General features: G+C 37.7%; 1 protein-coding gene across 4 annotated transcripts in view; it reads left to right on the top strand.

The window, feature by feature from the left end:
• The first annotated feature begins 8,542 nt into the window (after nucleotides 1-8,542).
• GTPBP10 (GTP binding protein 10) overlaps nucleotides 8,543-17,326 on the top strand; it is a 36,843-nt gene continuing 28,059 nt past the window's right edge. For all 4 annotated transcript variants that reach the window (XM_017536538.2, XM_017536536.2, XM_017536540.2 and 1 more), the window contains exons 1-4: nucleotides 8,543-8,688; nucleotides 14,096-14,289; nucleotides 16,047-16,138; nucleotides 16,659-16,803. In XM_017536538.2, coding sequence (XP_017392027.1) covers nucleotides 8,656-8,688; nucleotides 14,096-14,289; nucleotides 16,047-16,138; nucleotides 16,659-16,803 — 464 coding nt within the window. In that variant the 5' untranslated portion in view covers nucleotides 8,543-8,655. The remainder of the gene's footprint in view (nucleotides 8,689-14,095; nucleotides 14,290-16,046; nucleotides 16,139-16,658; nucleotides 16,804-17,326) is intronic.

Below are 17,326 nucleotides of genomic sequence, written 5' to 3'. Positions count from 1 at the left end.
TTTTTGTTTTTTTGAGATAAGGTCTCACTCTGTTGTCCAGGCTAGAGTACAGTGGTACAATCACCACTCACTGCAGCCTCACCCTCCTGGACTCAAGCAATCCTCCCATTTCAGTCTTCCGAGTAGCTAGGACTATAAGTGCACAACATGACGCCTAGCTAATTTTTGTAGTTTTTGTAGAGATGGGGTTTCACCACATTGCCCAGGCTGGTCTCAGACTCCTGGACTCAAGCAATCCACCCTACCTTGGCCTCCTAAAGTGCTAGGGTTATAGATAAGAGCCACTGTCCCCAGCCTCTTTGATACTTTTCAAGAGGCCTGGGGGTCCTTTCCTGAGGAAGGAACTCAGATAAAAGGGAAGTTTTGAGCTTTAAGACAAGGAGGGTCAATTTCTATGTTTATCCAAAAATATTATCTAGTGGTCTGTTGCATCAATTTCAGAATCATTGGTCACATGGTTGAACTGAATCCCCAGCCCTCTACACCCCCACTACCCACCACCCACCAAGAGGTACAGCTTATATCACATGTAATAACATGGTTGGTCATTCTGATATGGTCAGCCCATAGCCTGAGTCATCTCATTTGCATAAATTCAAGTGTCATCCCAAGGGCCTATCAAGGATAACAAAGACAATCGTATCACTCCAAAAAATTCCATGGATTTAGAGGTCATCTCTCAGGAAATGTCGCCCAGGAACAAAGGTCAGTCAAATTCTTTACAACAATGTGGTTTTCTTTGTATGTATCCCACTTCTTGGGGTTTGCTGAGCTTCTTTTTATTTTACTTTTTTAACACAGTGTTTATTGCCAGGTGGAACTACAGCGGCACAATCATAGCTCACCATAGCCTCAAACTCCTGGGCGCAAGCAATCCTCCTGCCATAGACTCCCAAGTATCTGGGACTACAGGTATGCACCACTGCACTTGATTATTTTTAATTTTTTGTAGAAACAGGGTCTTGCTTTGTTGCTCAGGCTTGTCATGAACCCCCATTGTATCTTGGAAGTAACCCACTTGTTTTTTATTTTACAGCTCATAGGTGGAAGAGACTTGCCTTGTCTCAGATGAGAATTTGGACTTGGACTTTTGAGTTAATGCTAGACTGAGTTAAGACTCTGGGGGACTGTTTGGAAGGCATAATTGTGTTCCACAACGTGAGAAGGACATGAGATTTGGGAGGGGCCGGGGAAGAATGAGATTTGGAAGGGGCCAGGGTTGGAATAATATGGTTTGGCTCTGTGTCCCCAAGCATATCTCATGCTGAATTGTAATCCTCAGTGTTGAAGGAGGGGTCTCGTGGATCGGGGGGCAAGACTTTTCCCTTACTGTTCTTGTAACAGTGAGTGAGTTCTCATGAGATCTGGTTGTTTAAAAGTATGTAGCATTTCCTCCTTTGTCACTCTCTCTCCTGCTCCACCATATGAAGATCTGTCTGCTTCCCCTTTACCTTCCACTATGTAAGTTTCCTGAGACCGACCCAGCCATGCTTCCTATACAGCCTATGGAACTGAGTCAATTAAATCTCTTTTCTTCATAACTTACCCAGTGTCTGGTAGTTCCTTACAGCAGTGTGAGAATGGACTAACACAGGAAGGAAATTCTGGAAAGCACAGTTGCAGCTGAATTGGAACAGTACAAAATCGTCACAGTCCTGATCTTTACCAAACATACCATAATAAAAAAGAGAACGATTAACCCTGACCCCAACATGGACCTATTAAAAAAAAAAAAAAAGTAGTGAGGTTTCATGTATTTAAAACCTGCAGAATGTAATAGGACAAAATAATTCACTAAACTCAATTTTCTGGTTCTGACCACCCAACAACTCCACCTGAAATTCTCAGACATTATGATTAGCACTAGCATGGTAGTTTTCACTTTTTGAGGAGGCTACTGTTTTTAATAAAATGATGGACTGGATGGCTTTGACTGAGCAGTAATTCCTATGTGACTTTGTAAATAAAATGGGCCAAGATTACTCAATTTTATGTGCCATTTCTACTATAGTTTTTTTATATTTAGCCTCATAGTAATATTCTATAAGTAATCTTTGTTTGCTTTCTTGTTGCAACATTTTAATATCTTAGAAGGAAGGAATATAAAATTGATGCAATTATTATTTTTTTCTGTGTGAACTGTAAGTCATTTCCATACATTCTTTTAATGTCACTTTCTTTTAAACAAAAAAGAATTGAGCTTCAAGTCAGTGACAAGTAAATATAGAACATAAAGTTTTAAAAAATAACGGAAAAGAGTGTTAGTCAGCTAATAAGACACCATTTTTTCTTTGTTAAAAGAAAAAACTACACTTCATCTATGAAAGAATTTTCTGTCAGAAGTCTCACATGGCAAGATTGACAAGAGTAATTTTTTTTCTCAGATGAAAAACATTTTCAAATGAGAGATAAATTCCTCAATAAATATGTAACTGGTCTTGTCAGGGAGAGGATTTACACAGTAAGTAAAGAGAAGTTCAAATTTGAAATTAATGGCATGCAAGAGAGCAGTTCTCATAGTCCAAAATCAGTCTTCAGACATTTACCTGAAGGATTATTTCCATTTCAGAAGAAAAATGTATAGAAGGGGTAGGAATAAATACCAGTTATTATAACAGAAAGATTGTAAAAAGAAAAAGAATTCATACTAACATCTTCTCCAGCTCACCTATACTAAATTATTAAGTAAAACAAGAGTTTCAGATCATGCAGAGAAGCAAGAATCGAAAATAATGTGTCACATTCAATTTCACCCTCTAATTTCATATCTCTCCCAAAAGGAAATATCTCAGGATACTAAATTACAAGTTCTAGCTAACACATTGAGATAAAGCAGATGCTTTATACCAAGTAAGGTGCCAGAACCAAACTCAAATTTTTAAAGGAAATAATCACAAAATTCTTACACCTCTTATGTTCTCCACTCCCAATGTGAATGGAGTAGAGGGTGCCTCATCTCTTTCTTCATGCTCACTTGGATGGGCTGGGGCCTCCACCAAGTCTACTGATACTGCTTACTGTTATTCCTATAGTAGTAAGGCATAATAGCTGCATTCTTTTTTTTTTTTTTAAGGCAAGAGTCTCACACTGTCATCCGGGCTGGAGTGCAGTGGTACAATCTTGGCTCACTGGAACTTCCACCTCCCCAGTTCAAGCAATTCTCCCACCTCAGCCTCCTGAGTAGCTAAGATTTCAGGTGCTCGTCACCACACCAGCTAATTTTTTGTATATTTAGTAGAGATGGGGTTTCACCATGTTGGCCAGGCTGGTCTCAAACTCCTGACCTCGCGATTTGCCTGCCTCAGCCTCACAAAGGGCTGGGATTACAGGTGTGAGCCACCACACCCAGCCAATAACTGCATTCTGATTCATGTCCAGGGAAACGAAGAGCTGGAGAGATTAGTCCACCAACCACTTTGGTGGTAAAGTAGGACAGTTTCCTTTGTGATTGGCCCACACTCCTAAATTTGTCCAAGTTTAAGTGAGTGTTTCCCACAACTTGGAGGTGGATTGTGTAGGAGGGAGAGTTCACCTTTGATTCAGTCCAAATAGGGCTACTGAAAGAAATCAAGGGGGCTCCATTCACAGGGATGAAATCTAGGCATATGTCAGATTGCAGGAGGTAGTATGGGCAGAGAGATTCTAAAGCCACTACTCAAATAGAGACCTGTCCACTAGGGAACCAGAGGTGAGAGATTTCAATGACGGGACTCTTCCAAGCACCCACAAAAGCACTATAGAGAGAGTTAGCCCTAAATATCTGCCAGTCCCAGGAACTCAAATCTGGCCCACCAAAGACAAGTTAAAGTAAGTATTTTCTCATTAACTTTCTCTTCTTCCCTACAATGCTCTAAATGTACAGTGCCCTGAAGCTATAGTAAGCTGGCATCTAAAATCAGCACTAGGTGAAGACAAGAAACAACTAACCTTAAATTGAGAATTTCAATTATTATACAGAAACCAACACTCTAATTTCTGAATCTAGACAGTGTTTTGGGCCTTAAAATATCTTTAGGACTGCTTATTATCTAAATGTGAGCAGAAAATCTTGGAACTCAAATTTAATAATGGATAAAAGCTTCCACCACTGAAAAGATTTAAGAGGTAATGAGAGAACAAAAATAAAATGTTTTATTAGGACTTATACTTAGGGCTTGTTCAATGTGAAAGTAATATAAAAATCACCTTCACATAAACCTTCTACCAACTCCATCTTATCAGGCTCCTTAGAGAAAACAACTTGTTCTTTACTCTCTCTAAATAAGAACTCATCCTCTCCTTAGTTCATCAGAAACCTTAACATTTTGTTACACTTCAATGGTGATCGGGAGGTGATGCTTAGGTATAAGCAAATGGATAGGAATATACGCTTGGTGCCTTTTTTCTCCCCAAACATTTGTTACTTACTGAAGTTTTGGTCTAATTATTTTCTTACCAAGAATTAGATTTAAAAATTACATAAAATCAAAAGTTATAGGGATTATACTATGTTTTGATATCTTCATTTTTCTCCTTTGTTAGCATTAGGGCATACCCCATAACTCCCATTGCCTCAGTAGTAGACATTTCCCAGTCATATAAGATATGGACTGAGGAAACAGCCCAGCAAGTATAATTTTAGGGAAATAAGAAGAACAAAGGTCTAGTGGTTTGAAGAATAAATGAGAAATATGAAAATGGATATAAGAAATGAATACTAAAATTTCTGGAAGCTCCACAGCAACCAAATGAGAAATTCATTGCTGTTGCAAGAACTAGATTAAATGAAAAAAATAAAGTAAAAGGCCAAATATAAGTATTACAAACCTAATTTTCAAAAATTATGACTCTTTTAAGTGCTTATGATGCTTTAAAAATGTTTTAAAATCTATATTTTTATGCTCTATGTAACTCATATAAAATGAGCTCTCATTAAACTTCTTTTTACTTATACAAATATGTTATAAGCTGTATGTTATGAATACAGGTATCAGAAAGATTAAAATTTGCTTTTCCTGCCATTGACACAACTACTCTGCTTAGTTATTCTTGCTTAGTTTTTTCAGTACCCATGACAGTGTTCTAGCACGTAGCTGAGTAAGTGGGACAAATTAAGAACATTTAAATTATTATATTAATGAATGAATAAATGAATGAATAGTTGAACTGTAACTTCCTAGAAAGAAAGGCAATAAGATAAATTCACTTTTTTCTCTCACATAGGCCTTGTTTGAAGACAATAATTACGTGGCCTGAGGCCTTCTCTTTGACAGTACTTCATTTCTACTTAAAGAGATCTTACCTGGTATGTAGACCTCATTTGTTTGATCCATTTTCCTTTTTCATTTGGGAGACATAATGGTTCTCAGAGTTGCAATATTTTGATGGCATAAAACTAAAAGAATATTTGATTTGTGGCCAGGCACAGTGGCTCATGTCTCTAATCCCAGCACTTTGGGAGACGGGTGGATCACAAGGTCAGGAGATCGAGACCATCTGGGGCAACATGGTGAAACCCTGTCGCTACTAAAAATATAAAAATTAACTGGCCATGGTGGTGTGTGCCTGTAACCCTAGCTCCTTGGGACGCTGAAGGAGGAGAATTGCTTGAACCAGGGAGTCAGAGGTTGCAGTGAGCCAAGATTGTGCCATTGCACTCCAGCCAGGTGACAGACTGAGACTCCATCTAAAAAAAACAAAAAGAATATTTGATTTGTTATAATCTGAAGGATTATAAGGCTAATGAATAAGAATAGCTCTATGCGGCCGTGCACTGTGGCTCACGCCTGTAATCCCAGCACTTTGGGAGGCTAAGGTGGGAGGATTATGAGGTCAGAAGATTAAGACCATCCTGGCCAACATGGTGAAACCCTGTCTCTACTAAAAATAGAAAAATTAGCTGGGTGTGGTGACGCACACCAGTAGTCCCAGCTACTCAGGAGGGTGAGGCAGGAGAATCGATTGAACTCAGGAGGCAGAGCCAAGATTCTGCCACTGCACTCCAGCCTGACAACAGAGCAAGACTGTCTCAAAAACAAACAAACAAACAAAAACAGAATAACTCTATGCTCCACTTCAGGTGATTTATATGCTATAGGAATTAACAATCCAGTTCTTGTGTTTCTTTTGAATAAATTAACAAATATTCCTGGAGTATCTACTGAGTACAAAGCCTGAGCCAGTTGGACCCTGCTAGGGACTCTTGAACAAGGAGAACCAAAAACATGACAGACAAAAGGTAGAAATCTAATTAAGAGCAGTTGAGAAGATGACACAAGATCAATTGAGATATTCTGCAAAGCCGAGAATGAAGTTAGGCCCTTTTCATTTTAGTCTGCTGACAAAATTAAGCAATGTAACATCACAAAATATTAGATTTATTAATTATATATTTGTCTATTTTATGCTTAAATGTAGCTACACTATATGTTAGATTAAATGCAATGGGGTGTTAGTATTAGACCCTAAAGTCATCACTGAAAAACCAGCGAAAGCAAATAGAGTCTGTAGTTTAGTTAATATTCTAGCAATATTAATTATTTTAGTTTTGAAAAATGGTTATAACAGATGTTAACATTAGAGCAAACTGGATACAGGTTATATGAGATCTCTTTTGGCTATTTTTATAACTTTTATATAAACTTAAAATTACTTCAAAATAAATTGATTATTTAAAATTATAATTAGAACAACTCTATATTAAAATTATTTTCATAACCCTCATTACTTTGTATTAAAATGTTTTTAAAATCAAATTGTGTCATGTCAACAGCTTATTTTCAACTTTATTCGAGACTTTTTATTGCCATTGAATTTAATGGTTTGCCCGTACATTAAACTGAGCAACCCTGGGGAGGCATTCTGTCCTCTTCCTGGCAGAAGTACTAGTATTTTCCAGCAATTACTTCTGCCTTAGGTCTGGATAATGTCCTAAACATTTTGCCTCATGTTCATTTTAGCTGCACATTTTAAAGGGACAGTTTCCAGTTACACAATGTTTCTTTTACTATCTGGTAAGGAGAGTTATAATAACTACTTCAGGCTCTGACCACATTTTGTTAGAGGTAGCTATTATGCTTTCTTCTTTGTTTACAGTACACAATAATCCTCATCATTTTGAGATATTAATCAATTTCTCATCTTGTTTTTTTAGTTGCTATGATCATTTCCCCATATGTATGTTATATGAAAGAAAACTTTGAGCTTGTGTTCACTAACAAGCAATAAGCATTGGAAAATAAGTACATGGGGCTCAACACTATTCTGACACAATAGGAAGACCTAGTAGGATAGTAATCTAATGGCAGCAAATGTTATTAAACTAAAAACATCTACACAGCAACAACCTAACGTTCTGATTAATGAGAGGTAGGAACACTGATGGAAATCAACATCTGTTGCTGGTGTTAATATTAAACATTAATCCACAGAGGGAAAATACAACTATTGCAGGTTAAATGACAATTACAGCTTTTCTGATTGGTTGCTTTAAGCAGGAGGTCCAGTAGGAGCAAAGTAACCAAGACAGGGGTTTTCAGATCATGTCTTTCCAAAAAATCACTGTCCTAAGTGAGGGGTGGAAGACTGTCACACTGAGCTATTAGTCAGTTTTCACACTGCTATAAAGAACTGCGCAGACTGGGTAATTTATGAAGGAGGAACTTCCAAACACTTACAAAACCAACAGCTCTCCTGTGAACTCCCTCACTATCTGGAGAACAGCATGAAAGAACCATCTCCCATGATGGTTCTTCCCTCCCTCCACGGTGAGGATTACAAATTGAGATGAGATTTGAGTGGGGACACAGAGCCATATCATATCAAGGTATGAAAGGATTCTAGAAATCAGTAGTTTGGGTAGTTAAAAATTACACGGCTGGCCGCGTTGTGCAGGGCCGTTTACTTCAGCTGCAAACATTTTTCACTGCATGAGGAGATAGGGAGGGCCGTTCTCTGCTGGTCCTGCGATGTAATCAAGACAGAGGGGTTTTTACATAGTGTCTTAATTCTCACAAAGGTTTGCTTCAAATAAGAGATAAAAGCTTGTCTTCCCAACTTCAAGCAGCTACTTTCTGACAGTTGAAAACAAGCTTTCTCTTACTTGCACAGTAGAGTTCTCTCACAGATATCAGATCCTAACATTATTTTCAATACAATTCTGTGCCGCCGCCACGTTTTAAATTCATTGTCTCCTGGAAGCTTTGGCTGGGGACTACTCAGGTCGTCACTCAACTAATGGCTTTTGGGGTTCTTTTTTGCCAGAGTTTCCGTGTCTTTTACGCGTTTGGATTTATGGTCTGCTGGAATTTTTTTCAAGCTGAGTAAAGACTTAGTTTCCTCAATTAGCATAAAAGCTGCTTCAAGGCAGCTGACTCTTCAGCTCCATGCCACTCAAAATGTTCATTCTTGAGGCACCCACCCTGCGCCCTACTGTCCTTTGTCCCACGACTTCTGGAAACTATCTCAAGTGTTTTAACAGAAGCGGTCTCCTAGCCCTACCTGCACCGCACGGCTCACTCGGCAGTTAGCGCCAGAGAGCACCACACAACGCATGCGCCAGTCGGCTGTTGTGGGCGGAGGAGAAATCGCGTCGGCGGCAGGCGATGATGTAAAAAGGCCGCGCCGTACTTTGGATAGTGGGGCTTCCGCGAGAAGGTTTCCTGGCCTGTTGCAGCCATGGTGCATTGCAGTTGCGTGTTGTTCAGAAAGGTCCGTGCGGGTCCCCTCAGCTTAGTATCCTTAGCGCTAACTGGTGGCTCTGGTTCTCCGTCGCTCCCCTGTCTCTCCACTACTTTCTTTGCTGCAGCCTCTTGCCTGCTTGGTTTTCCCATAGACTTCTCCGCGCATCCTGTAGTCGCGCTTTGCCAGTAAGCGGTGACAATGGTGTGTGTACCTACCGTGGTTAGGACGGTTTTTGGGGGGCAGGGTTTGAGTTTCTTTAGGGACATTTGTGCACGTGGCATGAGGAACTGGGGTAACTGCCTGCTGTGGCCCAAATGTTACGGTGTTTTTTTTCTTACTTTATGTAATATCCGTAGCCTGCTTTTTTGTATTTCTCCTTGAGTGCACTGCTTAAGGTTTTTCTAAAGGATTTTTATGAAAACACGAAAGCCTGTAATTTTTGTGCCTTCTTGCAGAACATTTAGGTCGATTTTTGTGTAGTGGCAGTCTTAAGAATTGTTTCCTTAGAAATTGACAACTGCTTTGAATTAAAAAAAAAAAAAAGTCTTACCCTACTGGTAATATTTTTTGAAACCCTGCCTGCATCATGTTTTGGCTATTACTTATTTCTAACGACCAGAGTAAAATACTCCTTTTAAGTAAGGCTCCTAAGCCCCTGAATCTGATTTATCTAGAGCAGGAAAAAAGTGTTACATGTTTAATGGAACTGTAGAAACTCTCCCCAAATATATTACAATGGTCAATAGTTCAACTTTTTTTGGGTAAAAAAAAAGATGTTTTTGATAATAGCTGTCCTAAATGACTAGAGATGTGGTTTATGAATTTAAGAAATCACTCTGTAAGGTATTTTGATTGTAATAGCCTAAGAGATTAATACATATATTTTAATAACCTGAGAGGTTAATACAAGAAGTTCTTGATTTCGTGAAGGAAACAGGTGAACACTAAATGCAATGTAAGATTTATAAAGGTATAATAATAGAGACATAATCAAATTGCTGAGAGAGCTAGCAAAGTCAGGGTGAGAATTCATTACAGGAATTTAGAAAGACATTAGAAAATATGACAGGATTTATAATAGAAAAAACAAATGATATTCTAAATAGAGGAAAAGCATGAACAGAATAGCATGTAAAATGGCAGTATTTCATGTAGTACAGGGCAAATAGGAAGAGAGGAAGGTTGATCAAATGAAAAGGATACAGGAAGGAATTAGGCTTGGCTGGTGAGTCTATAGTTCTTGCTACTTGGGAGGCTGAGGTGGGAAGATCCCTGAAGACCAGGAGTTCAGGACCAGTCTGGGCAACATAGCAAGAACCCATCTTTAAAAACAGGTCGGGTGGTGGTGTGGTGCCTGTAGTCCCAGCCGTTTGGGAGACTGAAGTGGAAGATTTGCTTGAGTCCAGGAGTTTGAGGCTGCAGTGAGTGGTGATAGTGCCACATCGCTCCAGCGCAGGCAACCCAACCAGACACTGTTTCAAAAAATATATATACTAGAAGGGTATTTTAGTGGCTTTGGATATACAGTTGACCCTCGAAGAGCATGGGGGTTAGAGGTGCCTCCTCACAGTTGAAAATCTTCATATAACTTTCAGCTCCCCCAAAAAACTTAATAATCTGTTGGCTGGAAGCCTTACTGACAACATAAACAGTAAGTTGACACATATAAAATATGTATATAGTATATACTGTTTTCTTACAATAAAGTAAGCTAGAGAAAAGAAACTTACTAAGAAAGTCATAAGGAAGGGAAAATACATTTACTGTTCATTAAGTGGAAGTGAATTATTGTAAAGGTCTTCATCCTTGTAGTCTTCAGGTTGAGTAGACTGAGGAGGAAGAGGTGGAGCTGGTTGTGCTCTCTCTGGTGGCAGAGGCAGAAGCGGTGGAGGAGGTGGAATGGGAGGCAAGAGAGGCAGGCACACTGTGTGTAACTTTATGGAAGTACATTGTAATTTCTGTCATGCTTTTGCTTTTCTCTTTCCCCTAGAAATGTTTCTATAGAGTACCAGTCCTCTTCCACCATTTGCTTTAGTTTCAGTGCCTGTTTCACAGAAGGATCCATGTCATAAAAGAAGTCAAAAGCAGTCCTGAATAACAGGAGCCCTTCTGCCAGATTGTCTAGTGGTGGTTTTTCTGGTAGTTTATTCTGTATTTTCTTCCCCGTTATCTGCGACTGGATCTGAGGTACTCATCTCCATCAAGCTATCTTCTCTGGTTTGTTGTGTGTTACCTCTTAAGTTTCTTCAAGATCCATATCTTGAAGTCCTTTACCCACTCTCCCTCTGTTTTGGGCATATCCACAATCTCTTTCATGATTTCCTTGATTGGCTCTCTTGTAAATCCTGTGAAGTTATAACACAACACCTCGACAAAGTTTTCTCCAGCACAAACTTACTGTTTTGGGCTTATGGCTTTCATGGCTTTTTCAATAATAATGACATCTTCAATGGTGTAATAACTTTCAGACTTTCCTGAAAGTTTCTCTATTGGGGTTCTTTTCCATAGTTGAAAATCATTTCCATAGAATATCACGTGTAATGAGCCTTAAAGGTCCTTGCGACCCCATGATCTCCAGGCTGATTTAGAGACATTGTGTTTGGGGACAAGGATACCACTTCAGTGCCTTTGGTGTTGAACTCATGGGGTTCTGGGTAGCAGGGGTGGGGGGTGGAGGGGTACTGTCCAATATCAGAATTTTACAAGTCAGTCTCATATTTGCAAGGTGCTTCCTGACTTCAGGGAGAAAGAATCCATGGAACCAATCCAGAAAAAGGCTTTTGCTCTCTAGGCCTTGTTGTCCAACAAAAACTGGCAACTGATGTTTATCTTTCCCTTTCAAGATTGAGGGCTTAGCAGCTTTATAGGTCAGGACAGTCCTGACTGTACACACAACTGCATTTGCACAATACAGTAGGGTTAACCTATCCTGGCCTTAAATCCTGGTGCTCACTTCTCTTCCTTACTAATGTCTTTTGTGGCGTCCTTTCCAGAATAGTGTACTTTCATCAGCATTAACAACCTGATTAGAGAGAGATTTTTTCTCCTCAGTGATTTTCTTGGCATCTGGGAACTCCTGCTGCCTCTTGGTTGGCAGAGCCTACTTCTCCTGTTATATTGATATTTCTAAAGCCAAAGCCAAATCTCTTTCCAAAATTATCAAATCATTCTTTGCTGGCAATTAATTCTTTAGCTTTAGATCCTTCACATTCCTTTTGCTTTTAAATTGTCATATAATAGCTTTATTTTTTCTTGAATTGTATTAGTCTAAAAGTATGTTTTTAAAATAGCAATCCTGCTTCCACATAAAAGCTACATTTTCAATACATGAGAAAAAGTTAATTACCAAAAAGTACAAAGTTTTCGTACCTCTTGGCATAGCTGCAGCAGTGACTTCATGAATGTTTTTGTTTTTTTCTTTTTTTCTGCATTGATTCTCATTCTGGATTCATTTGTCTTGAAATAGTTGGCCATCGCAGCTACAGACTTTAATCTGTGGTACATATCAAGCAATTCAACTTTTTACTGTAATATCATGACTTGACTTCTTGGGAGCACTGCCAGCATCACTAGTAGCACTTTGTATGGGTTCCATGGTGTTGTTTGAGGTTTACACTGAACATGAAAAATGCGAGAGAACTGTGAGAGATCACTTTTTACTGACATACAAAATTTACTAGCGAGATGAACTGCTCATGGGGAGGTGATTAGCATCACATGGTCTTTTAAATGGCTGCTTGGGACACTTGAGCTCACTGGGATAGCAACAGAAAGTACGAAATTTTTACAGTAGTACAGGATGTACTACATTTAATTTTACACAGTTATGCTATAATACTGCATCTTTACATTTGCTTACATTTCTCTTAACTGCAAATGCTGCCATGTAAGGTCTGTAAGTGTAAGTTTTGATAAATTTTAAGCTCATACCTATAATTCCAACAAGGTAGGAGGTTGGTTTGTGGCCAGGAGTTTGAGACCAGCCTTGGCAACATAGTAAGACCCCATCTCTAGTTTTGTTTGTTTTGTTTTGTTTTGTTTTTGTTTTTGTTTTTGTTTTGTTTGTTTTGAGAAGGAGTCTTGCTCTGTCACCAGGCTGGAGTGCAGTAGCTCAGTCTCCTGGGTTTGAGCAATTCTTCCACCTCAGCCTCCCAAGTAGCTGGGACTACAGGCCATGCCACCACGCCCAGCTAATTTTTCTATTTTTAGTAGAGACGGGGTTTTACAATGTTGGCCAGGATGGTCTCGATCTCTTGACTTCGTGATCTGCCCGCCTCGGCCTCCCAAAGTGCTAGGATTACAGGCATGAGCCACCATGCCCAGCCTCTAGTTTTTAAAAAATTAAAATATGTATACTTTATGGAAGTAAATGAAAAAATAGATTAGTGTCTATGTATATTGTATGCACTCATGACACAATTAACTTTTCTTGATTTTTTTTCAATATTTCCAATCTACATGGTTTGTTTGTAAGTTTTTTCAAATTGTTGCAAAGCTCAAAAATATTTCCTAATATATTTATTGGAAGAAAATCTGTGTATAAGTGAATGCACACAGTTCAAACCACTGTTGTTTAAGGTTCCACTGTAGTACTAAGAATTTTTTACTTTATTTCATAAGCTTTTTTTTTTTAATGCAGGATTTTTGAGTAAGGAAGAAACACGATTAGAGATCACATCAATTTCAGAAAAATAGTTCAGGCAACAAGTTGGAGAATGCAGTAAGGAAAAAATGAATAGACACTGAAATGAGCTCATATGATGAAGGTACTAGGGCAGTGGTAGAGAGAATAAAGGTAGTAGGGCTTTAGCAAAGAAACATATAGTCTGGAAGACGTCTGTTTGTGTGGTCTCAATCAATAAATCATGGTTCCATTATATGAGAGAACATTGGAGGAACAGATTTTTACCTGGGGAAAAGATTGATTTTGTTATATTAACATTTGTTTTTGAGGTGGCTATTATCTATTCAACTGATATGTAGAAACAGGTTACATATTGGGGGGTTTCAAATATACATTAAATACAAATTCTGCTCACATTTGCTCTATACTATTAAAAGCTTACATCCTGGTGTAAGTGTCTGACACATTGGACATAGAAAATATCTTATCTAGGTGATGGTTATTGGTACAAGCAGAAATTACCCAAGGGAGAAAGTCTAGAATGAAAAGGCCAAGTCAGAAACCCTCAGGGTAGAAGGGACAATAACTGATAGTTGAAAAAAATAAAAGGGACTAAGAGAGATAATCAAACGGGAAAGGGGATCAGATTGGAGACGTGGAGGTGAGTTAAGAAATAATGTTATAGGATTGGCATATAGGAAGCTATTAACGATTTTTTAAAAAGAAGTTTTAGTGGAAGAAAGAACTAGATAGGAGTTCTAAATTGATAACACTTTTGGTATACAAACGTTCTTTCTCTTTTTTATTAAGTATGGAAATTTCATCGATAACCTAAGACTCTTCACCAAGGGAGGAACCGGTGGAATGGGTTATCCTCGTTTAGGTGGAGAAGGTGGAAAAGGTGGTGACGTCTGGGTTGTAGCCCAGAACAGAATGACTTTAAAACAACTTAAAGACAGGTATCCTCAGAAACGGTTTGTGGCTGGAGTAGGAGCAAACAGCAAGTAAGTAATTACTGAATGACTTAAATTTTACAAAATCAAACCCTTCTGGAAATTTTTTTTTAAGTTACAAATAAAAACTTAATTGGTAATTTAAAGTAATTTATTTCCTGTATTTGTAACTGAGTAAAAGCCTAAAATGTCTCAACTCATAAAAGACTGAACTAAATAATATTTCAGAGTTTTTAAACTTTTTGTCCATTTCTTTTCTCAATGTCTATCTGTATAGTTTTTGAACTTACCCTGTAGAAACAGAAAATTATCTGAATTCCTACTGTTTTCTAAAATTGTCTTTGACAACCTTTAAGAAAACTTTCTCAGTCTTAACCATGCTACTCCACCCCACCACCATTAGAAGGCAAGATAATCTTTTCTAGACTTTTCTAAGCCTTTTCTATATATTTACACAAATGCAATTATGTGCATAAAAGTTTGGAATACAAAAATGAGAGTACAGTATTTTACAATCTGCTATTTTTGCTTAACTTTTTTTCTCCCATGTCAGAAAATTATTCAGAATGCCTGCATAATAAGTAACAATTTTTTTTTGTCATTTGTCTATTTAGGTTATTGTTGATTTTTTTCTGATTATAACCACAGTGCAGTATCCTGTGTAGATACTGTTTTACATGTTTGTTCAATTATTATTTTGATAAATTCCCAAAAGTAGAATTAATAAAAAGTTTGTACTATTTTTTTCTCTTATGAACAGTTTAAGAGTAGCCCGATTTGCCTTCTACTGTTAAGTACTCTCATTTGAGGTTAGTTTTTTAGAAGCTTTGCTATTTTGTGGATTTTCTATTTCTTTGTAGCTTCTGTTTTTCTTTTTTTGAGATAGAGCCTAGGCTGAGTGCACTGGGTGCTATCACAGTTCACTGTAGCCTCCACCTTGCAGGCTTAAGTGATCCTCCCACCTCAGCCTCCTAAGTAGTTGGGACTACAGGCAGGTGCCACCATGCCGAGCTAATGTTTTTATTTTTATTTTTTGTAGAAATGGAGTCTCGCTGTGGTGTCCAGGCTGGTCTCAAATTCCTGGACTCGAGATCCTTCTGCCTTGGTCTCCCAAAGTGCTGAGATTACAGGAATGAGCCACCACGCCGAGCTTTTTCTAGATTATTTGTATTGTAGCAATAATCTCTTCATTTTGAGTTTGCAATATTTTAGTTTTGGGTCAAAATGACCTTTGGTGGTTAGCTTAGTAACTTAAATTATCACCTAATGCCATTTTAATGGGATATAGTAGTCTAAAATACAAAGAAATAGGGATACTTTTAGTTTTTTTAAAACCCTGTCTTTGACCATTTAACATCTGCATTAGCCAGAGAACTGATTGCTACTCTTCTTTATTTTTATTATTATCATTTTTTTGAGACAAAGTCTTACTCTGTTGCCTAAGCTGGAGTGCAGTGGCGTGACCTTGGCCCACTGTAACCTCCGCCTCCTGGGTTGAATGATTCTTGTGCCTCAGCTTCCAAGTAGCTAGGATTGCAGGCACCTACCACAATGTCTGGCTAATTTTTGTATTTTTAGTAGAGACGGGGTTTTACCATGTTGGCCAGGCTGATCTCAAACTCCTGACTTCAGGTGATCCACCCACCTCTGCCTCCCAAAGTGTTGGGATTACAGGCATGAGTCACTGCATCTGGCTGCTACTCTTATTTGTAAACCATTGGGTGTGTGTGTGTGTATGTACCCATACATACATATATATATATATATATATATATATATATGTATATATATACTTTTTTTTTTTGTAGAATTAGTGCACTGAAAGGCTCCAAAGGAAAAGACTGTGAAATCCCTGTGCCTGTGGGTATTTCAGTAACTGATGAAAATGGTAAAATTGTAGGTGAGTATACTGTTCACTTCGAAGGTTTAAAAATGTGCACGTTTTCTAAACTTAAACAGTGGAATAGCTTCTCTTGATTTTTGGAAGAATTTTTTAACAAACAATTTTAGCTACTATTCTATAAGAGAGCAAAACTTAGAAAAGGTAAATTGACTACTAGATTTAAGATTGTTTTAAAGATGTAAAAGTTCTTACTTGGTCTTAAAATATGTAACTAGGTTCTTTTCAGTTGCTTACTAAAGTGTTTTTCTAGGGTTAGTCTTTTAATAGATTTGTAAATTTGAATTTCCTGGACTTTTTCTGAAAGAACAATATTAATGATTCTACTTATTAATTATAGATTCATAATTGAGAATTTCCTGGCATGTATTTTTGAAAGTAAAATATTACATTAGTGGTTCCATTTACTAATCTATAGATTTGTAATTGGGAATTTCCTTGCCTGTATTTTTGAAATATGTTCCACTAGTGATTTCAGTTATTAATCTTTGCTTTAAGAATGTTTCTCCCTCTTTTTAAGGAGAACTCAATAAAGAGGATGACAGAATTTTGGTAGCTGAAGGAGGTCTTGGTGGTAAATTACTTACAAATTTCTTACCGTTGAAAGGCCAGAAACGAGTAATTCACCTTGATCTAAAACTTATAGCTGATGTAGGCCTAGTAGGGTAAGTATCATTCATATTTTTATTATTATACTTTCAGAGAGATAGTTCATGAATAGTAAATAAATGTAAATGGTAATTTGGGGCCATAATTATTTCTAGTTTATGAAATTCGTGTGTTGTGTGTGTACTAGGAAAATATGCTGCTAAATATTGTTTTTTTCAAATTGCCAACATAGAGCTTCATAGGGTTATTACTCATTTGTAAAATGAAGACCAGAGCAATTGAATAGATCAATAGGAATGTTAGAGAATGTATAAAGAAAGAAAAATCAATCAAATGTAATATTATAAGAAGGTTAAATAATAATGTTATAATGTTATCAGATGTTAAAGAATAAGAAATCCAAACAAACCGTATTATTATTAAAAGCATATACAAGGAAATAAAAAGGGAAAAATTGACATAGCTCTTTTCAGTCTTAATAGAGACATTGAGGTACCATTAATCAAATGACTAAAGAGCAATGCAGACAATCTCAATCCTCAGACTTATGCACTGTTGCCGCCAAATTGACTCTTGCTA

Source organism: Cebus imitator, unplaced genomic scaffold (genome assembly GCF_001604975.1).
Source record: "Cebus imitator isolate Cc_AM_T3 unplaced genomic scaffold, Cebus_imitator-1.0 Scaffold98, whole genome shotgun sequence".
NCBI classification, from domain to species: Eukaryota; Metazoa; Chordata; class Mammalia; order Primates; family Cebidae; genus Cebus; species Cebus imitator.
Note: the sequence above shows the minus strand (reverse complement) of the source record. Positions and strands in the feature narration are given on the sequence as shown.